The sequence below is a fragment of the Lissotriton vulgaris genome, chromosome 9 (assembly GCF_964263255.1).
Source record: "Lissotriton vulgaris chromosome 9, aLisVul1.2, whole genome shotgun sequence".
Taxonomy (NCBI): Eukaryota; Metazoa; Chordata; class Amphibia; order Caudata; family Salamandridae; genus Lissotriton; species Lissotriton vulgaris.
In genome coordinates this window covers 422,692,207-422,712,015 of record NC_141697.1, presented here as the reverse complement: position 1 = coordinate 422,712,015, position 19,809 = coordinate 422,692,207, and the positions used below count along the sequence as shown (strand labels likewise).

Genomic DNA, 19,809 nt, shown 5'->3' with positions numbered 1-19,809 from the left:
AAACCACTTTAAAATACAGGTGCCTGATTAGCAGCGATTATATAGCAGCAATAGCGGCAAGGTGTTGAGCAGTGCTCTAAGTTACTAAGACTGGGAGGCTCGCGCCGCGTCCCGTTAAAAAAAAAAAAAGAATAATAAAAAATCCAAAAACCGCATTCGGCCACTAGACCGCGCCAAAGTGGAAAAATGGCGGCTAGCTTTCCTGGAGCTTCAAAAGAACCGGTTCGAGTCCCCATCCCTCCACAATCAAATTCTCAATTCCCCAATTCCCACACAGCAAATGTTAAAATTAGGCGAGCTAAAAGAAAACAGGTTTAAAATACAGGTTCCTGATCAGCAGCGATTATATAGCCGCAATAGCGGCAAGATGTTGAGCAGTGTTCTAAGTTACTAAGAGTGAACAAAGGCTGCAGGCTCGGGACGGAGATTCTTCAAGTGCGACCACCACTTCGTGAGGTAAGTTGGTATCTTGGAGAAGCATTAGGTACCCCAAAGGATGGCACAGGGGACCATCGGGCGCCGGGTGCAGGGGTGTCTCTTGGCGTCGGGGAAGCTTACCCTCAGCTGGTCGCGGTATGGGGGGGGGGGTCCCTGGTTCTGAGGCTGCAGGCCTCGTCTGGGTCGTCGAGGAGGGTCTTTGGGCACTGGACTTCGGGTCCCAGTCACCGGGGGGACGCCCTCATGGTCTTGGATCACTCAGGCACAGGCCAGACTTGGCGGGTGCAGAGTGGGCTCGATTCGCGGTTCCTGGCTGGCACCTGGGGTATTGCTGTTGGAGCAGAGCCTCTGCTCAGGGGAGTCCCAGTCTGTTAGAGGGTCAAGGCAGGCAGGTCCTCTGGGTTGTCCAAAGTTTCTGTCCGCAGGAGTCGCCGGGTTAAGCGGGAGCAAGTTCCAGGATCGGCAGGCCGGTAGGGCTGGGGCCAAGTCAGTTAGTGTTGTCCTGTTGTTAGCAGCTGCACAGCGGGTCTTCTTCTTCTTGATCAGCTTACTTCTTTTCTTATCTGGATCTAAGCCAGGAAGGTTCAGGGTGCCCCTAAATACTAACTATAGGGGCGTTTACAGGTAGGGCAAGGGCAGGGACCAATAGGTCCCTGTCCTGGGGTGGATACACCCCCTAGCCTGCTCCTCTCCTGTGGGAGGGGGGTAGGAGCCTAGCTGTAATTAGGCAGGGCTGCCATCCTCAAGATGGCCGGAGCCCGGGGTCGTGCTTCACCTCGCCTCCTCCACCTGAGGGGTGGAGTTGGAATAGGCTGGCACACCCCCCTTCCTGACGTAGGGTTTACCCACAGTCTTCCTGCCAAAGGGGGGGGGGATCAGAACTGGTGGGGGCCAGTTGCGGAGTACAGCAAGTGGCCTGGGGAAGCTCACAAGGGCAGCAGGCCTTTGAAGCTTTCCTCTGCCCATCCTGGGGGAGGAGACCTAGCACCTTGCCCAGGATGTGCATTGCTGCAGGCCCAGGAGAAAGGGGGGCTCTCCACCCAGGGGTTCAGCAACATGATGTCTGCTGTGTGGCAGCCCAGGCAGCCACTCAGACAGACGTGGATTGTAGGTTAAGATTCAGGGGGCATCTCTAAGATGCCCTCTGTGGAGCATTTTACATTAAATCCCACACTGGCATCAGTGTGGGTTTAGTGTGCTGAGAAGTTTGATATCAAACTTGTCAGTCTTCAGTGGAGCCATTATGGTGCTGTGGAGTTCGTAATGACAACCTACCAGCACCATATACTCTGAATGGCATCACTGCACTTACAGTACCCAGGAATGGCCCTGGGTACTGTAGGGGCACACGGCTCATGCACCTGTGCCCACACCACTGGCATAGTGCGCCCAGCTAGAGGGGTGACTGGGGTATGCCAGGGCACTGGGTCTTGTGGGCATGGCATGTGTGCCATGTCGACTCTTTGTTTAGTTCTGCACCTAGACACTCAGCCTGCAAAGGCAGTGTGTGGGTGTCAGGGGACAGGGCCCCTAAGGGTGGCACAATAAGTGCTGCAGCCCTTAGGGGCCTTCTCTGGTCACCATGCCCTGGGTACCTAGGGTACTATTTACTAGGGGCTGATAGTGGCCAGAGATACTAATTGGGGTTTAGGTTCAACACAGTTTTAGGGAAGGAACACAGGCCCTTGGCACCTGGTTGGCAGGCGCCCAGGGCACACTCGGTCAAAGCACATCAGCAGTTCAGCAAAAAGTTGGGCATACCAATGCAAGAAATATGGCACTTTTTCACAGGTTTCAACACAATTTTAGGGAAGTTACACAGGCCCTGGGCACCTGATTGGCAGGAGCCCAGGGCACACTCAGTTAAAGTACATCAGCAATTCAGCAAACCGTGGGGCTATACCATGCAAGAAAGATGGCACTATCTCTCAGAAGCAAATTCCCTTTCCAGAGCCATAGAGCAGTTGCTTGAGATTGCCCTCTGTGTTTGCGTGCATGTTTAGGCCGGAGTTCCATGTAAGATTGAAGCCACCCATTAGAAAGACCCAAACCCCCCACCCCCTCTGCGGACCCACCCCCCAGCATCGATAGGGCAGAGCTAAAAAAAGTGGCTTGATTAGAGTTAGGTCCATAGATGAAGGCATAGATACATAAGCGGCCACCCTTGACCATAACCATCCTTCCCTCTTTGTCCGTTCTGCTTTCTTCCGGTTGAAATTTCAGAGAGTTGTGGAAGAAGATAGCCACCCCGTTATGTTTAGTCGGAGCTGAGAATCTATATTTTTTTATTTTATTTTAAATGTTTTATATTGCACTGACTAGACCCGGAGGTATCAGAGCGCTTTACATGAGTATCAGATCATAGTTACAGGTTACACAGTTATTTGAGCATGGCAACATAGTTACTTGTAAGGTCCAGATAAACAAGCAAAAATACGTAAGGGGAAAGCAGGCAAGGGGAGAGATTCAGGGGAGGGGGGGGTAGGAGCAGGGGAAGTAGACAGATCATGAAGGAGGGGGAAGGGCGACGGGGGCACAAACCGGTAGACAAGTCAAAGTCCAGTAAGCTGTGATCCCAGGGGAAGTGGTATCACTTCCCTGTCTCTGTTGCGAAAGGCTCCCTTTACGCAGTGGACTCTCTTAGAGGGGTCTCTGAGACTCCAAGGCCTACATACTGGATCCTTCCCCAAAAAGGGGCGAGGGAGTGGTTTGGCAAGGGGTGCCATACCATACCTCAGCTGTGAGTGGCTCCCTTGGCGCAGTGGACTCTCTCAGCGGGTTCGCTGAGCCTCCAGAGTATAAATATTGGATCTTTCCCCAACAAGGGGAGAAGGAGTGCTTAGTCAAAGGGCACAAAGGACAGGGGGCTAGGCAGAGTAGCAGGCAAGGGGAGATATTCAGGGGAGGGGGGATAGGAGCTAGGGAAGTAGACAAAGAGAGAAAGAGTACTAAATGGGAACATATTTAATTAATGACTTATTATATAGCGCTGACTAGACCCGAAGGAATCAGAGTGCTTTACATGAGGAACAATAATGTTGCAATTAACATCAGTTAAAAGTTACATAAGTATCAAGAAAAGCAGTTAAAGAACATAGGGGACAAGGTGAATGGAGCAAGGAAGGGTAAGGGGATAGGGTAAGGGGGGGTGGGGGGGTCCACAACCCATCTCCTCTTTAGCTATCTGGTATGTCTCCACTGGGCATTAGCCAAATCGCTTGTTCTCCACAGTCTGGGGTAAGTTCCGCAGGTTCCAAGTCCTGGTTCAAGGTCTTGGCAATGTCCAATTGATGTCCCAGGGAAGTAAAACATCGTGGAGTGGACCACTATGGCAGCCATCTTGGGGTCTGGCAGGGGACTGTACTGTACACTGGTGGCCATCCTAAGGTCAGGCATCTGGCAGTTAGTCAGTATCCAGGGCAGCGGCCGCCAGAGTAATAGTCCCAGCCCTAGAAGAGACGCATGGGAATGGGTGCCCAGCCTACAGTAGATCCTGTCATCCCAAAGATGCAGTGACAGGATCAAGAAGAAGACAGCTCACAATGGGGTAAGCCCTGTGTCGCAGCCAGTGTTCTTCTGACCTTTTATGTGTCCTGTAGGGCTACCACATCATGCCTTTGGTCTAATAGGTATTACCACAATTTCTGATGTTTGGCTGGTGAGTTAAGCGCCTTGGTATTCTACGGTGGTCCCACCCTGTGGACCCTGTCTATTTTTATCTTCATGACGCCCCCCCCCCCCCCCCCCCCCTTCCCCCCCTCTGGCCAAGAATCTCTGCGAACAGGCCCATGATGAACCTAACAGTAATTGCGATGGTGTGCAATAGAGTAGATAACCGGAAATATTCGAGCCACAGATATGAACAGAGAAAACGATGGAGACCGCCTCACCCATTTGGCCTTGCACTATGAGAGAGAGAGGCCTGCTTATTGTTTGTTTATTCTTAAAGTCTAATGATGGCCTCTGACATCTGCGCATTGGATGGAAAGTACTGGGCGGCATGTAGCAGACAATAGCGTAATTGAGAGTTTTAAAGTGATAAAAGTTGTCTAGAATCCATGCCTAGCATTGGGTCTTGTTGTGAAAGCACGTGGCGATAAAGAAGGTACTGAAGTTGAAGAAATCAGTGTTAAAGGTAAGTGTTATTTTCTTCTTTATCTAATGAGCATTTTGTGGTTGTTATGCTGGTGTCAAATGATGCTACTGCACCCTTACTAATTCCCTAGCATGAATCATAAATGAGCCATAACATGGTTTTCATTTTCTTTCTGCAGGAAATGGTTCCTCCTGGTTCCCACACAGGCTTTTCTGGGTTACATTTACCATTTGTTGGCTTTACCTACACTACAGACAGGTATGCAGCAAGTCTGCTTTGTACACTAGCTGCCAACCGTTTTGGGAAAGTATAACTAATAATCTTTACAGCTCTCTCACAATTTGTCCATCTCTAATTGAATTTTTTGCTGATGTGGAAATCTAGTCTGCTGATTTGTTTAATATACCAAATATTTTTAAGTGAAACATCTGCTTTTCTATAAATATTCAAGATAGGAATTCAGCTCTGTAACAGTAGGAGACCGTGCTTACTTCTAGCAAGATAAGTCTGACCACAAACTGAAAACAACTTCTTTGAGCTATACTTTTTTAACCACTGGAGTGTTTTTCTGAACAGCGATGATGCAGGTCATATGTCAGATGAATGGCCAGGGATTTCTAATGTGTACACAGCAATAGGGTGCCATCAGTATCCCTTCTTTCACTGGTGTAACTATTAAATACCTCATCACCTCATTTGCCCTGTTTTCTGCCATCTAATGCTTACTGCACTCACTTTTTGTCCACATATTCAAACATGTTTTTCTTTTCTCAGAGTCCTCTAATTCACGTTGCACACCTCCCCTTCATCATCTTTCTTTCATGACCAGCTTGACCTGATTTTTTTTTTGTAAATATATTTTTATTGCAGGAATTAGTAGAAGTTACATGTTGGTCCACTGTAAGATAATTGGTGATGAAAACACCGACGATGACATAGCTCTGATACACGGCCATTTAGCCCACAACCCGGAGGTCGGGCGGCGTTTACGTTAAATCGAGGCATGTGGTCCCAGCGGCCTTCCAGTAATGACCAGTCATTAATTAAAGGTGTACTTCTGCTTTTCTAAACATTATGAAAAAGGTCCTCTCCCCCTTAAGTAAACTAAACACCCCCAGAGGACTAAGTTCCAAACCTTTAGTGCAATAAGTCTTCAGTGCTGTTGGAAGCTTGTGTCGCTCCCTCTTCCCTCTATCCACCTCCCCCCACCCACCCCGCCATCGGTGTTCTGGAAGTCGTGCAGTGAGCATGTGGTAGGAGATGTTATCCTTCCTGATAGGAATATCACGCCAGTATTACTCTATAGGGACGTAGGCTGCACACCATCATCACTGTCGGTGTCACTGGGTGTGTTGTGATCGCGCAGGGCCTGCACCAATGTCTCCCACGCCTGTGCTGATTCTAGCGCCTTCTCATTCTGCTGCCGCCTCGCCATCTGATATCTCAAGGTGCTCTCGCCCTCAGCCCATTTAAGAAGTTTGTTGCGCCATTTAGTGCCTGTTGGACCAACCCGTGCCTTCCAGTGTCTGGTTATTTCCCGCTTCGCCAGGAGTAGCCCCAAATCGATAAACTTGCTAGTGACTTTGTTTTTGGGGGTATGCGGAAACCAGTGTAAGATCCCCACCGCAGCGTCGAACTGTAGGGACCTTTCAGTGACCCCCATGAAGGGTGTCCCCTATCAGCGTCCAGTATGAGGACAGAGCGGAGCAGGACCATAACATGTGAATGAGGTCAGCCCCAAGCGTCCGGCATCTAGGGCAGGCCGCCGTGTCCGAGGCGAAGTATTTCTGTATTTTCTCTGGGGTCAGGTAGGCGCGATGCAGTATGTAAAAGTGGACCAATTGGAACCGAGCGTTACGCGTGCTCTTCCAGGCCCGGCGCATCAGCTGGGCCCACGTGGTCTCCGGGATGTCCTTCCCTATGTCTGCCTCCCATCGGGTCCTGAGTGTGTCCTATGGGGGTAGCTGCTCATTGATCATCCTGGAATACAAACACATTACGGCTTTGACCGTCCCCGCCGCCATCATGACATATTGGCACGCCGCTGACGTCTGTGGTTCCTCAAAACCATTCTGCCAGTGCGCCTGGAGTGCTCTCGTGATCGCCGCATGTAGCAAGAAGTCACCCCGGGGGATGTCAAAGCGGTCTAGAATCGCCTGAAAAGGCATCAGCACTCCATCCTCATACAGGTCGCCTATGAGCTGTATCCCTGCATCCTCCCAGACCCGTAGCTGCGACCAGTCGCCACCATGTGGCAATGCAGTGAGCATCCCCAGTGGGATTTCCGGGGCATAAGGATGTTTCACTCCCGGCTTGCGGTGGACCCGGTTCCAGAACAATCGTATAGTGCGTTCCTCTTGTGTCAGGTCTCTCAGAGCCAGCCTTTGTTGCAGTGCAATATAGGATAGAACGTGTCTGGGTATGCCCAGTCCCCGCTCCTCCTCCGGGCCTCGAAACTCCTGTGCTATCTCCTGAGTGTAGGTCTGCAGTTGGGCAGCCAAGTAATACGTTTCAAAGTCGGGCACAGCCAGCCCCCCCTCCGCTTTAGGTCTCATTAGGGTCTTAATCGCCACTCTGCGGCGGCCCGATCCCCAGAGGAACGCCACGAGCAAAGAGTTCAAATTCCGGAAGATGGCCGGCGGTATCCAGACCGGAAGCGTTCTGAAGTAGTATAGTAGCCGAGGAAGAGCCAGATGTTGCCCTCAAGGATGTCAGCAGGGGTGTGATAAATGTATACCACCAGATACTTAAGGCAGGCAGGCGCCCATCTGATCACCCTGGGGGTATCGGGCTGGGGTTCTCCCCCGCGAACCGGGAACAGGCAAGTTTTCACCCAATTCACCTTAAGGCCCGACATCTCACCGAAAGTCGTGAGCACTGCGTCAGCTCCGGCCAAGGCCTCTCCAGCATCCTCAAGGAAAAGCAACAGGTCGTCAGCATAAAGGGAGATGTACTGTTGCCCCGATAAGGTCCGCAAACCCCTGTAGTAGGCCCTGGTGCGAATCGACAGCGCCAGGGGTTCCACTGTGAGCACAAAGAGCAACGGGGATAGTGAGCATCCCTGCCTCGTGCCTCGCTCCACTGGGTATTGTTGGGAGATCAGCGGGCCTGAACGTACTCCAGCCAGCGCCGAGGCGTAGAGCACCACGGTCCAGCGTAGGAAACCCTCCCCGAGGCCGAAGCAACCAAGCACTCTCTGGAGGTATTCCCATTCTAGGCTATCAAAAGCCTTCTCTAGGTCAATCGAGAGGATCATGGGATGGGGGGCCTCAGCGTGGTCCTCCTCCAACAGTCGAAGCCGGCGGCGGATGTTCATTGTAGTATTACGCTTGGGGATGAATCCCGCCTGGTCTTTATGCACTAGGGAGCCCATGTGACCCAGCAATCTCGAGGCTAGAATGCTGCTCAAAATCTTATAATCGACCGTCAGCATCGAGAGCGGCCTGTAAGACGCCAGGTCGTTGCCCTCCTTATCGGGTTTGAGCAGGGGGACCACCAGGGCCTCACGCATCGAGCTAGGCAGATGCCCCAGGCGCTTCGCCTCCCTGTAGACTATCAGAAGCCGTGGGGCCAGGAGGTCAACGTAGGTGGAGTAAACCTCCACGGGAAGTCCGTCCAGGCCCGGGGTCTTGTTTCGCGCCATCTTTTTTATGGCGCTGCGGATCTCCCCCCAGTTCCACGTCTCTCCCCAATTCCTTCGCCTGATCCGACTCCAGGGCAGGGATCGGTAAATCATGTAGGAAATCGTCAATAGGGGTAGTGTCCAGTGATATCTGACTTCGGTATAATCCCGCATAGTAGCGGTGAAAACAATCAAGGATCTCGGGTTGGGTATAAAAATCAATGCCCTCCGCGTCTCGCATGGCCACCGTGGGGGAGGTACGCCTCGTAGGGTTGGCCAGCCAAGCCAGGAGCGCTCCTGATTTATCTCCCTAAGCAAGCGACCTAGTCAGATAAGCCTTGTAGTCGAAGCTACGCAGCCGTTCAACTTCAACCGCTACAGCTTCCCTCGCCGCCGAAGTCTGTTGTTGAAGGTCCTGGCGGCCGGGATGGAGGAGCTCCGTCTCGCGGAGTTTCTGATCAGCTTTGGCTAGGTCCTCCAGAAGGACTCATCGCATTCCCATCTTCTTTGTTATGCAATAGCCCCTAACCACCACTTTAAATGCATCCCATTCAATGGCCCTTGCCCCAGTCGTGCCCTCATTCTCCGCGAAGTACTCGACGATTCTGTCTTCAAGTTCCCTCCGGAACACCAAATCTTCTAATGTCTCGGGGCGTAGCCTCCAAGTCGGAACGCAGGGGGTACCCGGGAGCCATCTAAAGTCGGCCAGTAGAGGATTATGGTCGGAGATGGTCCTCGCCAAATACTCAGATCTCACGGTCGAGGACACCAGTTCCGGGGACCCCAACAATACATCCAACCGCACATGCAACTCGTGCATGCCGGAGAAGTGGGAGTAGTTTCGGGCACGTGGGTGCTGGGCTCGCCAAATGTCCGTCAGTCCCCACTTAGTCTGCCATTCCAATCTACCCTTGGCTACCCGGTGGGTTGGTGAGTCCGGAAGCGGAGGATGGGATCTATCGAGGTCGACGTCCACCACCGAGTTAAAATCTCCCCCGATTAACAGAGGTCCCGATAGGTAATGGGCCATAGAGCCCGACATTGAAGCCAAAAAGGCGAGCTGGTCCACATTAGGCGCATAAATGCAGCAAATGTTCAGATCTCTTCCCCCCAGTTTGCCAGCAATGGCCACAAACCTCCCATCCGGATCTACCCCAGCCCGCACCCAGATCAGCGCGCCTCTATCATAAGCTGAGTATGTGGTGTTGTATACCTGCCCCCTCCACCTACGCTGCAATGCCAATCCCTCTGACTTGGTAAGGTGTGTTTCCTGTAGCAGCGCAATCTGTACGCCTCTGCGTACCAGGTAAGCGTGAACCTTATGTCTCCTGGACATGGAATGCAGACCTCGTACGTTCCAGGTGATGCACTTCAAGGTGGATAGATCAGCCACTGTCCCATGGTATTTCATCCAGTCTCCCCCAACAAAGCTCAAGTACAGTTAGGCACAGTGTAAGCCCCACACCGATGGCGAGTCCTCCTTCCAACAACAAAACAGCCCCCAAACACTCCCCCCCCCCCTCCCCCCACCCTCCCCAGAACAGGTCCCAAATAGTACCATCTAGTTCCCATCCAAACTGCACCCACAAAAAAAACCCAAACTAACCTGACGGTAGCCACCGCAGGTGTGCCTTAAGGGCAAAGTGGGGGCAGAGCGTCGATAGGGATTCTCCGCACCTCAAAGCTACCGAAGTGCGACCGAGCCCTGAGTTATGAGGGCTGAAATAGGGTGTGACCCCAACCCACCTAATAATCAGGTATTCAAAAGTTCCCGCAAAAATTCCCCCCCCCCCCCCCCCCCCCCCCCCCCCAACTGGAACCAGCTCACCCAGTGTCATCTCTGTCCATCAAGCGGGCCCTCTGCCGTCTCCGGGGTTATCACACGGAGGTTCACGCTATCAGTCTTAGTCCTCCGTGTCTGTGTGACCTCCACCCCCGCCAGGCTCCGAGTCTTCAATAATGAGTCCGCCTTGGGAGCCTGACATACTGGAAACCATCTCCAACACCCCCCGCCGTTCCGCTGTAGTCTTCACTGTCGAAGGTCGTCCAGATCTACCTCGGCGATTCCGGATCCTTTTAGACCTCCACTGTAGGCCCACTTCCGAGGTAGTCTGGAAGGAGGACCCAAAGCCATCTTTGCCAGCTCTGTATAGTTCAATCTAACTGCACGCGTCCTCCGGGGTATCGAAGAATTTGGTCGTGCTGTCCAGGATGATGCGGAGCCTTGTCGGAAATAACAAGGAATACTGTATGCTCTCACTCCTCAGTTCTCGTTTGATCACTAAGAAGGAGGCCCTCCTCCGTTGAGTCTCATAGGTGTAATCTGGAAAAATGTTCACTCAACTGTTTGCCACCTGGTATGGCCCATTCTGTCTGGCGGCATTGAGAAGTAAATCCCTGTCGCGGAAATGTAGTAGTCGCGCCACCACCGGGCGTAGAGATCGGCCCTGCTGCGGCGGTCTGGCTGGCACCCTGTGCGCCCGCTCCAGAGTGTAGAAGGAGGAAAGCCCCTCAGACGCTACCACGGTCCTAAGCCAATCCTCCAGATAGGCCACCATGTCAATACCTTCGATTTTTTCCGGTAGGCCCACCACAAGGATGTTATTCCTCCTATTGCGCATCCTCCGCCCTTCGTTCCAGGGCATCTATGCGGGTCAAAGCGCCCTTCATGGCGGCGGCTAAAGTTTTTTGAGAGGGTTCTAAGATTCCCGCCGAGCTCTCCACTTCTTTGACTCTGTCCAAGAGCTTACCGTGGCCCGCCCTGAGCAAGCCCAGGCTCGTCGCGACCTGGGCAATGTCTTTTTGGAGGGCCGATCGTGTGTCAGTGATCGCCGCCAAGATCTTGTCGAGCTGTTGTTGAAGGTGCGGGCTCCCCGATCTCTCCGGATCCAATCGATCGTCCTTATCAGGCGCCTCCATGTCCGAGGTGGTCTGAGTGCCGCCCTTAGTACTTTTCGGCTTCACCATAGCGGCCGTGGTCTCCAGTAGAGGACCCGATGGACACCCAGTCGGGGGAGGGTCAATCAGTGTGCCTCCGGTTATCGCTGAAAGATCCGTGCCGATGCGGACCAATGGTCGGGTCCCGGTGCAGTAGTAGGAGATATCTCAACTATTAGTCCATCAAGTGCACAGAGTTGGGTGTTCTCCCAAAGGGGTTTCGTCCGTCCGCCGAGACTGTAGGAAGCCAGCGGTCATGGCAGTGGGACTTCGCAGGCTCAGACAGCAATGGCGTCCGTCTTTGATGCCACGTGGTGCGGGCACCAAGCGATCTCTTTCCTCTGCCAGTCCAGGCGGGGGCCAGCAACTCCTATCTTGGTAACAAAAAGGGCGGAAGGGGGAGGGGAAGGGGTCACCACTAGGCAGTAGTACACCGCCGGGGTCTTCGATCTCCTCGAGGCACCGTCGCCTCCGCCAGCAGCTACAGGCCTCGCCGACCACCAAGTGATTAGTCCAAGCTCCGTTCAGCCACTCTCGCTGTCCCTCAGTACCCGGACTGGGCTCAAGTCTCTCCCAGTGTGGTATGAGTGGACACACACGCTGCTAATACCGAGGGCCCAGATGGTATAGGCTCGTGTCGTTCCGGGCAGGAAGACGTGTCCGGCTGCTCCCCCTGCTCCTCGAGGCTTTGTGGCGCAGTTAGGGCTCGGCCAAGCGACGGTCTCGATAGGCACCGCTTAGAAGGTCACAGGTGTTTCCTGTCGCCCAGGTAGTCGGCACCGGCGTCGCCCCCCCTAGAGGGGAAAGGAATAAGCTGGTGTCACCGAAGGCACCGGTCCTCCTAGGCCCACGGGCCGCTTCAGGACCTTGGAGACGGAGCGGGCGCCATCTTGAGCTCTGCTCTGCTCGCCCCTTGAATTTCTCGATCGCCTCGAACGGGCCTCGCTACAGGTCTCCAAAGTCGCCTCCCGGTTCAGCACCCACTGCACTCAACGTGTCGCCCGGAATCAGGATTAATGGCGGCTCGATCGCGGAGCCGAGCGCTCAGGCGACCTCCACCATTGGCGCTCAAGCCACGCCCCCCTGACCAGCTTGACCTGATCTTAACAATTGTCCTACTTTTCCACTCATCCTATCAACTGTTTCATCCATTCTATGTCAGGCCGCTTCACCATTTATCCACCTTGCCATTATTTTGTCCTTTGAGTGCCCGTGTCATAATTCACTTTCACTTCTTCCAACACTTTTCCACCTCTTATATCAAGGCAGAGAACTTTCGCTGCAGGTTCTATGGGGGAATCTCTAAAAAATAGAGAAGGCTCTACCTACTCTCAAATAGCAATTAAATAAATCACACAAACAAAAGGGTACACCGAAGAGTATATATTTAACAGCAGATAGCCACACAGAGGCTAATGTCATCTTAGTATGCTGCAGATCAAGATTACCAGTCGGCATTGGGCCTTTTCACAAAAAAAGATGTATGTTTGTTCTAGAAATTAAGAAAAATTGTGGGCTACAAAGCATTTATATGTACAGATATTTCTATTGTGTCGTAATTCATCACTGTAAAATTTCGGTTTCAGTTAAGGGTTTAAAAAGTTGATAAAATATCTGCCTTTTCACTGCAGAGGGATTTTTATAGTCTCTTAAAAGATTTGAGTCTCTGATATCAAGGGGGTGGATTCTGAATGTCGCCTTCTTCAAAGACTCAGTCCCTCTACTGGTTCAAGTCTTACTTTCTAAGCATCGGAGGAACAAGGAAACACGTCTCATAGTTAATGGTTAAGGTTCTTTTTTAAACCCGGAGCAGGCAATAGTCTGCCTCCTTTTGGAGTGTCCCACTGAACCTTCACCTATCAAGCATGCCTTTCCCTCTTCACTTTATTCCCTGTGAGGCAGTTTTTTCTATGTGTGTCTCTTATAGAGGCCCATACCCTTGAATAATCTATCTTATTTGTTATGGTGTTTCTGCATCCTCAAAGAAAAGGAAAAAGCTGGGACTGTGCTGAACGTTTTGTGGTCGATTTATCACTATTTGAAATAGGTAGTAGGTACCCAGGAAGTGACAGGTGTAGCAAAGCTTACAAAGAAGTCATGAAATCAGTCCATTGTGTTACTGCAAGCACAGAAAATGAAGCAATTTATTGTGGAAATCTAAAGGGAGATTCAAGAGCAGCTATAATTTAGTGCAAATTAAGCTGAAAGAAGGAGCAGTATTCTGCTGGCTAAAGGAGTGGTAGAGTAGATGAGGGGAGCTATGGTCGCAGCGTTGAATTTAGAGCAATTCATAGGATATCAGCAGTAACTGGATGCAACCAGCAGACCCTACTGGAATAGAGAGATAAGAAGGAAGGAGATGGGTGCACATTCCAAAGAGCAAAACTGGGGCTACCACCTGCAGAGTGAAGAGTGTGTTTGAGAAGAAGAAAAAGGTCGTTAGCCTCAGCCTCCCTCCACCCCCATAGTAATGCTCTCATGAGCATGACTGCAACAGTACAAAGTATGACAAGGCTATATAATCACATCAACAATTTTTCCATGTAATATACTACTTAATTCACAATGTAACCCACCATAATGAAATGGAAAGGAATATTAGTGTATCTCCAGGCATTATCACTGTGTACAATTCTAACCAGTATTTTATTAAATCCATCTTTCTCTTACTAATCATAATCAGAGGGGTCTCAAAGCCATCGAAGGTATGTTATCCTTGTATACTATACACAAATTGAAGCTAAATGTCCTTAGGATGCCTTCGCTGCTGCACCCAACAGACAGTACTCTCTCCTGCTGATCTCCAGTGATTCCAATAGTCCATATGATAAACTCTCCAACATTCACCTCCAATTAGTTATGTAATGTCTGATTCATTTAAAGAACATTTAAGTTAGGCATATTAATTATTCTTATCATTAACGTTATTATTAGTTGTAGTGTTACAAGCACTATGATTTGTAATGGTTAAGTTATTAATTATTTAGTTATTTTAGCTAGGGGAGAGCATTTGTAGCTTGTGCTTTTGATTTCTGTTTCTGTTGTCTTGAGCTACTGAAAATACATTGTCATTTTAGTGGTCAGAAATGTGTCTCGTCTCTTGTTGTGCTTGAGGGGGCGGGGTTGCGGGGGCAGAATGATATAACAAATTCAAGTGGTGGCAGTGAAAAATTCACCATTTCCAGTAGTGTTTTGGTGATCCATATTTTATTCTCTTTACCTGCTTGAGTGTGGTTGTGATTTATCTGCAATTTAGTTTTCTGTTGTCTCAATGACTTTTGTTAATACTTTTGATTTCAGGTATTAAGGCACTTTGTTTCAGTCATGTCTTTTGTCCTGATGACTTCTCCCTTGCAGCCAATTTTCCAGCCATGCATTGCTGATGATCAAACCTTTAAAGCCAATAGTATGCTTCAAATTGATGCATGCTTCAATGTGAAAAACTCATTTAGAAGCAATAACATAGGCCTGGTGCATAAGTCAACTTCAAGCGTTTTGTGTTTTGGCACAGCTCACAGCAGTTTACAAATACAGGGTGGTTCTTTGACCTCATCCCTCCTTGATTTAAAAAGTGCTGTCAGAGTCCCAGCTGAACAAAGAAATCATTCTTCATATTTTCTTTTCACATCCATTTTAATTTTGCTCACCATTCCATATCAGTTTAGACCATTTCAGATCAGCCTTGACCCTGCTCCAATAGAAATAGTTTAGCCTGAGCAGCCAGGTCAGGCTCTATGTCCCAGGTGGAAAGGAATGAGGCCAGAGTTAATTAACAGTGGTTGAGATTAATTCAAGCATTCCACCCATCAGTTTTTTGTGTATACTTCAAATATGTGAGTCTGGCTGGACTGGATACTACTAATTGCTGGGGGTGAGCAGTAGGCACTAGCGTGGTACTCAGTCGCCATGCAATCCACTGGCTTTTCTGAAGATGTGCTGGCATGCCTTTTTAAGGACCTGCCTTATTAGCAAAAAGCCTGAGTCTCCACCCTCAAGCGCTTTAAGAAGTGTAGAGCCACAGCACTTTCCTTGAGTCTTTCCATCCCAGCCAGATAGTTTTCCCATCATGTTCGACCCTTCCAAGGCTACATCAGAGAGTTGGCTTATAGACCGCTCAAGCCCCCTCACACCAGCATTCACCCTAGTTTTTCTGTGGCGCAAACAAACATCATACGTCACGGGGACTCAGTTTTCCTCAGTCTCCCTTCACTGCTGCATCAGATTCAAAGCCACTTTAGTTTGCCCTTAGTGGTGCACGACCAGTCTGTGGGAGGCAGGTTCAAACATTTTCTCCAAGGCTTGCAAACCATCACAACCAACAGATGCGCCCTACGGATAATCTAACAGGACTATGCCCTTCCGTTCCTCTTTGACCAGAGGCAGAGTGGCTGTTAGAGGCACACCTATTTATCTTATTTCAAGAACTGCAAGCTCTCCTGTCCAAGAAGGCCTTAGAGAGGGTTCCAAACTCTAAAATAGGGATGGGAGGTTACTCCTGCTAGTTTCTTGTGTGGAAGAAGAATGGAGGCCTTTGTCTTATTCTAAATCTTCGCTCTCTCAAACACCTTTCTGAGGCAGGACAAATTCCAAATGTTTATATTGGTCCAGGTTCTGTCTGCCCTAGATCCGCGTTACTTGATGGTAGCCTTTGAACTCCAGGAAATTACTTTCATGTGTCCATCCTGCAGTACCACATGTTACCAGCGGTTCACTGTGAGCCAGGAGTATTTACAGTTTGCCATTCTCCCCTTTGGCCTTACCAGCACTTCTCAAGTGTTCGTAAAAGTGATGGCAGTGGTTGCCACACATCTTTGGAGGTTGGATACCAGGTTGCCTATCCTGACAATCAGCCGTAGACCACATACAGACGACTGTGAACTTCTTGACATTGTTGGGGTACATCAATCAAAGATCCAAAGTCACATCTGACCCTTTCATAGAGACTTCCTTTTATAGGAGCTTTCTTAGGCACAGTGCAGTTCAGGGCCTTTCCTCAGCCACAATGTGTCTGGGACATTTGGGCTATGATTGTAATGTTTCGGATCTTGATGAGAGCAGCCTTTAGGCTTCTTGACCTTTTGACCCCATGCACCCTGCTTGTACACTTAGCCAGGTGGCATATTCGGCCTCTACATCAGTCTGACTCCCTGTACCCTGGCATGGTTCCGATGTTGCAGCTGATCCTGATGCACCCCAAGTTTCCCATGACATTGTTAACCTTGCAACGGATTGAGGCTTTTGGAGAGGCCTTGCTACACTCTTCCTGCTCCCTTTCGTGCACATTTAGGTCCCAAGGGTCTGCAGAGGCTTCTTGTTGGGGTACTGCGGGTGGATCCATCCTCTGTGCCATATGTGCCTTCCGAACCAGTCTCTGTATTCACTTGTTTCAGTGCCAACTTCCACTCCAGCACCCAAACCAATGCCAACCCCTTTCACATAGATGCTGGGCCGGACAACAGGGGCACTGAAGGAGGGCTCTCTGTGCTAGTAGTCATCTCTGCTTCAAACAAGGTCACATCCCGAATCTGCTCCAACGCATCTGTGCCTGCTCAACCTAATTCATATATAACAGTGTCTCTACCATGGAGCCGTCCTCCGGCGCTCCAACAACTTTTCGATTCTTGCTTTAACCAAATTCAAAACAACCCCCCCTCCCTTGCAGATCTCTCACTGCCCTCCCACCTCCCTGTTCTGTGGAATGCTATTTTTCCATTCTTAAAAGGTCCAAGTTTAGGAATCTGCACATTGATTCTTGTTGGGTGCAGACAGATTCAAGAAAGTAACTGAGGTTGGTTCGCAGGTTTGGCACTTATGTCCATCTCTGTTCAACACTTCTGGGGCGGAACAAAGTGAACCTACTGGCTCACGGGAGCAATGCCATTTTTAAATCTTCAGAATTTAATCTGACACTTTCAGATATTCTAAAGGTGAGCAAACTGTGGTTAGATAAGTGTATCCTCCAGAAAAGCCCACCTTTGACTCCTCTCCTCTCCCAGGAACATAGTAATGGTTGCCACTGTGCGACCACATTGAGTAGGTGCCTAGGCCTAGCTCCCCCCTTCACTTACCTGAGAGTGGTCCACTGACCAGTCTAGATACGTCCGAACCCGGCCTTCTACCTCGAGGCCCCGCCTTGCAGCTTTATCTATCTGCTCTCTCTTCTCTGGGCCATCGGCCATCCCTCACACAATTTCTCCCTTCTCTGCTTTTCTCTCACTTTTTCTCCACTGCGCTCACTTGTGCTCTTTCTATTCTGTGCTACTTTCTCTCTTTGTGCTCACTTTTAGCTCTCTTTGGCGTTTGCGTCATTTCCACTCGATTCTGCCACTTTTCAGTCTCCATTCTCATACTCCTGCCATCACCCCTTCGCAAGAAATCTGCAGCTGTCTCTCAAACTTCTTCCAACCCTAAAGACATAATCGACCTGCTATCCACCACAGCAAATGAGGACAAACACCTAACTAACAGGTACCCACTCGCCAGCGTAGACACTACTGCGATCATGAAGTCAATCCACTCAAGAGCCATTACGGGCCCATGCCTCTACTACAACCTGTACAACCTAGGAGGAATAATGTTCAGCTCTGTGCTGACATCCATCATCAACACCTCCATCAAAACCTCAACATTCCCAGAAGTCATCACCCTCTTTAAGAGACCATCAGTCGACCCAATGCGAGCTCCTCGGCCCACCTCACTACTACCATTCCCTGCCAGAATCCCGTAGAAGAGAATCAAGAAGCAAATCTCCTGCCACCTACAATTTCACCAACTTCCAGACAGCACACAAGCTGGCTTCCAGGACAACCCCAGCTTTGCGTCCACAGATTACATCCGGACCATCCTTGACAGCGGAGACATCACAGCACTCGTCCTACTTGACCTATCCGCGGTTCAACAGTCTGTCACCACACGCTTGTCTCAAGACTACATCACATGGGAATACAAGAACCAGCACTAAAATGGATAACCTCATTTCGTACAGGATGAACTCATAGAGTAAGGCGCCAATCACTCTTTGGAGCCCAAGAAACTCATCTGCGTGGTCCGACAATGATTCTCACTCAGTTCAGCTTTCATCAATATATACATGAAACCGCTTGCAAACATCAGAACCCATGGAAACAATATGATCTCCTACGCTGACGACATACCCTTTCCTGGACGGACAACACCAGTGCAACCACCACCAACGAACAGCTTCTCAAAACTGCATGACGTAGCAAACTGGTTGAAAGAGGACTGCCTGGAGCTCAACATCGGCAAAACGGAATTGCTGATCTTCTTGAACATGAGCTTACCCTAGGATTCCTCCTGGTGACACATGGAAGTAGAATCCACATCTATCCCATCTGATCACGCCAGAAACCTAGGACTCATTCTGGTCAACAAACTCACCATGGCATTGCAGATCCACGCCATCACCTCCTCATGTTTCCTCATCCTTTGAATGCTGCTTATGCTCTTCAAGTGGCTCACCCAGACCACCATATGACAACTCACTATATGCTGGAATCTCAACCCACCTCATACACAGACTCCGGGCCATTGAAAAGGCCGCCAGACTGTTCATTGTCTCCTTCGCTGTCCCCACATCTCGCCTCCTCTCGGGGAGCTTCATTTGCTCCCCATCCAGAAATGCAGTCAGTTCAAGCTTCTCACCCACACATTTAATTAAGGCTTTTCACAACATAACCACCTCCTACACTTCTACAAACCCACCAGACAACTGTGCTCAGCATTACTTGCTCCCACATCTCTCCTCCACCAGAGCAGAACTGGAGGATGTTAATTTTCATAAGTCGCTGCTAAGACCTTGAACGACTTACTCCAACACATCAGGACTTGCTCTTTGCTTCTTGAATTCTGCAAGAAACTGAAGAGCTGGCTTATTAACTAACCCTGCGGTACATCAAAGGTTCAGCCGGGTATAGGCTCGTATTACTCACCTGCTCAGCGCCTGGATATCCTCGCGGGTGATAAGTGCATTTAACAAACTAACATAGTATAACAAAAGGCACTAATGAAGGTAAGTAACTTATTCATTTAGAGATTTCATGAGAAATCATTTCAGCGATCATAGCTTTTCTATTGACATCTTGACATTTAAGAGTTACTTTAAACCATTACGCAGGCTGAGTCCCAAGTAAAGAATGTTACATGCTGTTGCAGTTTAGGTACAGTGCTTAGAGATATGTTATTTCTTATTTTTCAGCTGTTTTTCTGATCGAGGGTCTTTACGGACTGTAGTACATTCAAAAGCTGGAACCCAAAATGAGGATGTCCAGCGAGGGTTGGAAAATAGTCTGCAGATAGAGGCTTATGAGCGGAGGATTCGAAGACTTGAGCAAGAAAAACTCGAGTTGAACCGAAAACTTCAGGGTAAGATGTAGCATATGCTTTAGCATCTTTCACCATGCACCTGTTGTTTATATTGCCAAATGTCATTCTGTTTACATTTATCCCTAGAATCCACACAGACCGTTCAATCTCTTCATGGCACTCCTCGCTCAACAGGAACTCTGTCCCGGGATAAAGAGATGAAAAAGTTAACTGAGGAAATAGAGCGATTGAAGAACAAAATATCAGGTATGTTCTCTTCTTTTCAGAAACCTCTCTATCTCAATTAGGTGCCCCCAACAAACACTTTGGAAAGAAAATCCTTTTGTTGATGTTGAAAGCATCGTCTTGGACCCGATTTATCTGAACATACAGA

At 49.7% G+C, this 19,809-nt stretch overlaps 1 protein-coding gene across 1 annotated transcript in view; it reads left to right on the top strand.

The window, feature by feature from the left end:
• Nucleotides 1–19,809, top strand: part of CDC42BPB (CDC42 binding protein kinase beta) — a 900,025-nt gene that overhangs the window by 326,133 nt on the left and 554,083 nt on the right. The window contains exons 9-11 of the mRNA XM_086937841.1: nt 4,713–4,792; nt 19,309–19,475; nt 19,563–19,682. Of these exons, the coding sequence (XP_086793967.1) occupies nt 4,713–4,792; nt 19,309–19,475; nt 19,563–19,682 (367 nt within the window). The remainder of the gene's footprint in view (nt 1–4,712; nt 4,793–19,308; nt 19,476–19,562; nt 19,683–19,809) is intronic.